This window comes from Cucurbita moschata, unplaced genomic scaffold (genome assembly GCF_002738365.1).
Source record: "Cucurbita moschata cultivar Rifu unplaced genomic scaffold, Cmos_1.0 Cmo_Scf00011, whole genome shotgun sequence".
NCBI classification, from domain to species: domain Eukaryota; kingdom Viridiplantae; phylum Streptophyta; class Magnoliopsida; order Cucurbitales; family Cucurbitaceae; genus Cucurbita; species Cucurbita moschata.
The window spans coordinates 4059203-4066608 of record NW_019268527.1 but is presented as its reverse complement, the minus strand read 5'-3'; the positions used below and the strand labels follow the sequence as shown (position 1 = coordinate 4066608).

The 7406-nt window shown below is 38.1% G+C and overlaps 1 protein-coding gene across 1 annotated transcript in view; it reads left to right on the top strand.

Annotated features, from left to right (window-relative positions):
- The first annotated feature begins 4934 nt into the window (after positions 1-4934).
- LOC111449329 (protein decapping 5-like) overlaps positions 4935-7406 on the top strand; it is a 5317-nt gene continuing 2845 nt past the window's right edge. Inside the window, exons 1-3 of the mRNA XM_023089178.1 lie at positions 4935-5267; positions 6888-6988; positions 7197-7268. Coding sequence (XP_022944946.1) covers positions 5120-5267; positions 6888-6988; positions 7197-7268 — 321 coding nt within the window. The 5' untranslated portion in view covers positions 4935-5119. The remainder of the gene's footprint in view (positions 5268-6887; positions 6989-7196; positions 7269-7406) is intronic.

Here is a 7406-nt window from a genome sequence, read left to right as displayed (position 1 = left end):
TTTTTTTTTTTTTTTTTTTTTTTTTTGGAAAATCAATTTGTTTTATTTTGGAATTATTCTTTTTCGGTGTATTTTCATTTTTTAAATATGGGTTTCCTTTTTTCAGTTCTACATTCATTTTCATTTTAAAATATCCTTCAATAAATTTTTGAAGTATATTCATATTTTGTATTTTTATTTTTTTTGGGTACGAAAACTATGTTCTTATTGAACTAATTTTAAGATTTATATTAAGTATATATAAAGGTGCAAATATTTAACATAAAATAAAACTCCAAAAATAGGAATCAAAATCACATTTTATCCAATTCGGTTTATCCGATTCGGAAGAACTCGTGGAAGAACTAAACAAACAATCTGATGAGGGTATGAAAACATCTCCCTAAGAAACGCGTTTTAAAACTGGAGTGTGAAAACATCTCCCTAAGAAACGCGTTTTAAAACTGGAGTGTGAAAACATCTCCCTAAGAAACGCGTTTTAAAACTGGAGTGTGAAAACATCTCCCTAAGAAACGCACATCTCCCTAAGAATGTGAAAACATCTCCCTAAGAAACACGTTTTAAAATTGGGGTGTGAAAACATCTCCCTAAGAAATGCGTTTTAAAATTGGGGTGTGAAAACATCTCCCTAAGAAATGCGTTTTAAAATTGGGATGTGCGTTTTAAAACTGGGGTGTGAAAACATCTCCTTATAGAATGCGTTTTAAAACGGGGGTGTGAAAACATCTCCTTATAGAATGCGTTTTAAAACGGGGGTGTGAAAACATCTTCTTAGGAAAATCGAGAGGCTGTCGTAATAAGTAATGGGCCAAAGTAGACAATACCTACTAGCAGTGGTTTAGGCTGTTACAAATAGTATCAGAGCTGAACATCGGACAGTGTACCAGCAACAAGTACGCTGGCCCCAAGGGGGTGGATTGTCAGATCTCATCGGTTGGAGAGAGAAACAAACATTCCTTATAACGATATGAAAACCTCTATTTAAAATCATGAGGCTGACGACAATACTTTAGGGTATCTACCTATGGAGGTACTAAAATCCACTAATAAATTTTGAAAATAAGTTTGTGGTTCACAAACCCTAATTCCATAATAAATTTTGAAAATAAGTTGTGGTTCCCAAACCCTAATTACAACAATGACTTCTGATTTCAGTGTATAATAATTGGAACGCAAAGTTCATGATTATATAGAAACAAAAGAGCTAATGAAGAACAGTTTTGAAATTCTTAATTAGAGAGAGAGAAAAAAAGAGAGGATATGTTGTGGAAAGTAGAAACGAAAACCCTAGATTAGATAGAAGCCATTGGCGATCGGCTTGGTGAATCGCACGGCTCGAAAAGAGTAGAACACAGATAACTGAGCTCTGCTTTCCACAAAGAAATCACAGTAAGGAAAACGACATTCCATCTTTAAATCTGTACTCTCTATGGATCTACGATTACGCTTCAATTTTTTCCGCAGAAACAACAAAATTAATGCGATTTCAAAGCCACGTTTATAAATTTGCACTGCCAGAGAGAGAGAGAGAGAGAGAGATTCAAGAAATCGGAGACGAAATCAAGAATAATCTTACAGAGAGAATCAGAAGATGTGTTAGGGCTTCTCAGAGCTTTATGATAATTATGGCTATGGCTTCAATCTGTGGTCGTCGAGATTCAGCCTTTCTGCTCCAGCCAACAACCAGCAGCCAGTTTAGGCACAAACGCTGCCGCCTGCATCATCCGATGCTCACGGCCGACTGACAACGCTGCTCCACCGCCTAGGGCAAATACCATGGAGATGCCATTAACTATTCATTATGTATTTTTAGATATTTATTTTGTATTTTATAAGAATAATAATAAATAATACTTTTATTTATATTCATAAAATAAATCTAAAAACATTAAAAAAAAAAAAAAAGGAGAATTCTTTTTTTAATTTTATTGTTTCTTATTTCTAGTTTATTTTTAAAAAGAAATTGTTTATTAATTTTATTATTTTCTAAGCCCTACAAGTATGAACATATTTAATAACTATTTTTTAAAATTAGATGTCTACACGATTTGTTAGAATCGATACCCGTTGTTAGCTCTGATACCAATTGTTAGGATAGCTCAACAACGCACACATCCGATGAACACAAATAACAAGAGAGAGAAAATACAATGAAAAATATTGTCTAAAGTTTTTATTATTGATGACTTCACGTATAACAAACAAGAGAGAATACAGAGAATGAAGAGAGTACTGCCTAATGGGGTAAAGATTTAAAATTACTAGATATAATTTAACAAATATATCTCTATCAAATATTTACCAAATATCTACCGTATATATCTCTATTATATCTTTACGAAATATGTTTCAAATATATCTCTACCAAGGCATCAGGCTCCATATCCCAACATGATTTTGAAAACGTTTCTGCTGGACATTGTTTCTAAAAATCTAAACCCGTAAAACAAAAACGTTATCGAACCGATCGATTAGACGATTGGCAGGACATGGAGCCGAGCCGAGGTTGATTAGGGTTTGGAAATGGTCCACATGGGTGTGTGTGGGGAAGGGACTGAGAGGTCATTTTCTAGGCTATGATCTCTACTCTCCAACCACAACGTGCTAACTAATTATGATTCTTTTACTTTGCTCTCTATTAAATGTCCATACTTTTAATTCTATACTCTATTCTTTAGGACCTACACTACTTTCTAAACTTAGGCCTTATACAAATAATGTATACTTTAAATTTCGGTTCTAATTAGCGTGTTGCCCGTTACATGCCAAACCCTTCGTGTTGTAATGAGCATGTTGCCCGTTATAGGTTTCTCTTCGTATTTTCTAGAAGTATGACGTTTCGGGAAATTCATGTATACGTCTGTTAGACTGAAAAATGCATCAAAATATACTACAAGGGGATGCGACTAGTCGTCAATTATTCATATCCAAATGCTATTTAAACCGTTTTTGTTGCCTTTCTTGCTTACTACATTATAACATTGCTTTCGAATTCTCTTTCGAAAATTTACGTCCTCGTTCTCTAAAACTTTCTTCTCAAAGTGGGGCCAGAAGCTTGGGTATACATCGTCCAGTTAGATGCATACAGCATGAATTTAAATTGGTTCGACTCGCTTGGTGGCGAGAGTGAGTGTCGCATAGTCGCTTGTAAATGTTTCGAGAAAGTGCAATTATGACTGGTGAAAATAATATAATTGAAAAATAAGGAATTAATATCTATATAAAATAGGAAAAAATCTAAATTTTCAATTTTTTTTTTTACTTATTTAAAAATAATCATACAATAATTTTTTTTTTTTTTTTACCGTTTAATAAAATTTTGATTTTTTAAAATTAGTTTTGAGTTAATTTCAAATGGAATTAAATAAAGCGATAACTGATTCGATTTTGTCAGTTTTGTGTCCAACCGAACCGGTGTCGATACATGACCAATTTGTTCGGTTCGGTTCTTATTGCGGTGTTTGCTACTGCTAGGGAGTCGGCGCGACGCGATGGCGCTGTTGTTGGAGAGGCGGCGTGATGCCACGACGCCGGTGCGAGGAGACAGCGCTCGACGGTGCTGCTGCAAGAAAACGACGGTCGAAAGTACTGCTGCGACTGCGACACACATGGCCCTTGACGGAGTGTGGGGTAACGAGAGAGATGTGCGACGGCGATAACCTGAGGAGCTGGTTCAGAGAGGAAGGAAGGAAGGGAGGCGGTTTAGAATGGAAGGCAAATGATTTCTAGCGCGTTTAAAGGAAGATATACCTTGGTTTGGTTTGGTTTGGCTTGGCTTGGCTTTCCATACACTAAACCAAACCAAAAATATTTGATAAATTATACAAACTATCATGAAGTTTGAGATAATCACACTTTTGACCCGTAATTTGTTAAGTATTGTAATTATACCCTTCAATTTTTAATTCGATCAATTACCTCCCTCGACTTTGTTAAGTGTTGCAATCAACCCTTTTATTGGGTATTATTAAATGACCCTTTAATTGAATTTCAAACCAATTAAAAAAAAAAAAAAATTTCTAGTTTAAATTGATACATTATTAATTTGAGATTGTATTAATACCAAGGTTCATATAAATTGATTTTGACCTTAAATATTTTATATGCTAAAAGATATATCGTCTTTGTAAGAGCCTAAGCCCATTAGTAGCCGATATGGTTCGTTTTGACTCATTACGTATAGCCATCAACCTCATAATTTTAAAATGTGTCTGTTAGGGATAGGTTTCTACATTCTTATAAAAATGTTTTGTTCCTCTTTTCTACTAATGTGAAATCTCATAGACTTGCTCGCTAATATAATGGTCTTTAAACAATTAATGATTATTATAAAATATTAAAGGGTAACGGCCCACATCCACCGCTAGTAGATATTGTTCTATTTTGGCTTTCCCTTTCGGACTTTCCCTCAAAGCTTTAAAATGCGTCTGGGGGAAGGTTTCCACACCTTGTGGTTTGTTCTCCTCCCCAACCAATGTGGGACATCACAATCCACCCCCCTTCGGGATCCAGCGTCCTCGTTGGCACTCTTTCCTTCCTCCAATTGATGTGAGACCGCCCCCAAATCCACCCCTTTAGGGCCTAACGTCCTTACTGGCACACCACCTCGTGTCTACCCCTTTTAGAGAATAGCAGCGAGAAGGCTGGCACATCGTCTAATGTCTGGCTCTGATACCATTTGTAATAGCTCAGATCCACCACTAGCAAATATTGTCCTCTTTGGACTTTTCCTATCGGACTTGCCCTCAACGCAACAGGGGAAGGTTCCCACGCCCGTATGGTTTGTTTTCGTCCCAACCAACGTGGGACATCAGATAAAAGTATTGAAAATAAAGTTTATTTGACGGTAAATAATTGGAGTTAAAAAGAAATTAGTTTAAGACAAAGAAAGACAGGCCATTTGGGATAATACAGATTTCCTTGGCAATTGGAGCTGTTTTCTTGTGCAGTCGCGAATGGTTTTGTTTAATAAAACGCTCGCAGAAGCGCTTTTCGTCAATTTCCTACCGCTTTCCCCTGACAGGTCGCGCCACATAACCCCACCTTCTCTCCATCACACCTTCCCAAACCAAAACCCTATTCTTTTCTTTCCCTCAGATTTGTTTCTCGGTCGGAGGTTATGGCTTCCGAGAGCGATTCCAGATCCAGTTCCGCGGCCGATTCGTATGTTGGAAGCTTGATTAGCTTGACTTCCAAGAGCGAGATTAGATACGAAGGCGTTCTTTACAACATCAACACCGAAGAGTCTAGTATCGGACTTAGAAATGGTAATTTCCTCCGCCCCAGTTTCTAATTTTTTATATTTTCTTTTTTTCTGTGTTGGCGAGGGTTTGATTTGTTTTTCTCCTGGATCCAATCCGTCGTTGTTAGTCGAGCGTGATGTTTTTTTTATTAGATCGGTGAAGTTCCTGACGAATCTTAGGTTTAGATTTTTCGTTTCTTAAGGGAAATTTTGACCTTTCTACTCCGCTGTAGGGAAGAATTACGAAGTTATATTAGATTTTCTTGTCTGGGTGTTGGTCTTGCATCATTTCCTAGCTAGGAGATTTAAATTTACCGAATTGATTCATACGGTGATACGAGTCTGAATCCTCAAACCACATCCCGGCTAATTATTGGCCTCCTGTGATTGCGAAACTGAATTGTGCGTAGAGTTTGTCGCTGGTTGTTTCACATTTACTTGCCCTTTCTTCCACGGGTTTTTTTACTGTTTAATGTTATTGATGATACCATTTTCTCTTGGTGGTCTGGGGAATATTGCAAAGAAGGTGTTCGTCTTGTAAACCAGGCTAAAATTATTATAGCTTGCAAAAAGAAGGGATTTTGAAATGGAAAAGAATTTCCTGGACTCCCAAATGGGCATGGAGGTTTTCAAATGGATTCCCTTTGGCATGCTATAACAACTATCTCGTTCAGAAGAGAAACAGGGGGTGGTTTACCTCGGCTTAACGAAACCTGAGCAAAGAAGTTTATGGAGTGTTTGGTATAATGTAAATAAAATTGGAGCCGTTCTTGTTTTGTGAGGTCTGCAGGGGTAGAAACGTTTGCTTTTGGAAATGGCACCTTCTCTTATTGATCTCTCTTGTTCTTAAAGGAGGCAATGCTACGGTTTGGGTCTGGAAAAGGCACTGTCTCTTGTCAATATCAGTTGTGGGCCGATGGCACTTTTGTATATACTTGTATGTAGAGCAGAAGCTCTACGGAACTTGGGGCATTTTCTTTGCTTTTCCAACAATACTTTGGTTGTAGAGAGCAGTTGTTACATGGACATCCTTGTAGGAAATCTGACCAAAGTGCTTAGGGAAAATGCTGTTTAGATATCTTTGGGAAAGTTGCCTTGAGTGGCATTGTAGAATTATCTTAAATGCTCCTTGTAGATCTTGACCATTGTCGGGGTGTTGTTCATGTTGATTGCTAGTTTTTACCTTTGTATTACGTAGCACTTATTGGGGGAAAAAATGAAAAGGAAAAGAATGGCTGTAGTTTGTAGAGGTGCATTAACAATTATTAGCATGCTGCTGCCTTTGTGTATCATAGTGAAGTGCTCCATGGTTAAGGGGGGTATTGTATTTAGATCAAACCTTGGCCAATCATTGTGAAGTGATGGGTTGGGTTTCAGGTAGGTTTCGTCATGAAATCTTTTCAAATACCGACTCCATTCCCTCATGTTTAAGAAGTCATCATTTCCCATTCCCTCATGTTTAAGAAGTCATCATTTCCCATTCCCTCATGTTTAAGAAGTCATCATTTCCATCCATGATGCGACAAGTGGCTGAAATTCTCATTAAAATATTATTCTTGATGTCATATTGATGCATATTAATCCATTTTCTCAAGGCGCCTGAAAAATTGACGTTTATGTGATATTTGAATATTTCTCTTTTTAGTACGGTCATTTGGAACGGAAGGGAGAAAGAAGGATGGGCCACAAGTCCCACCAAGTGACCAAGTTTTTGAATACATCTTGTTTCGTGGAAGTGATATCAAGGTAACTTTTATACAGACATTACTATTAACTATAACGTGGTAGTGGCAGAATGCTGAGTTTCATGATTCCTATGTGACATCAATGTATCTTTTGTGTGGATACTGATGAACCTCGTGATGTACTTGGCACATTATAACATAGCTTCTTTATATGATTTAAGCCGAGGCTGTCTTAGAAATTAGTTTTGACTTGTTGGCTCTTTTTGCAGGATCTACAGGTAAAATCTTCCCCGCCTGTTCAGACTACATCCTTGATAAACAATGATCCAGCTATTATTCAGGTAAAAGGAAATCCCCCCCCCCCCCCCCCCCCCCCCCCCCCCCCCCCCCCCCCCCCCCCCCCCCCCCCCCCCCCCCCCCCCCCCCCCCCCCCCCCCCCCCCCCCCCCCCCCCCCCCCCCCCCCCCCCCCCCCCCCCCC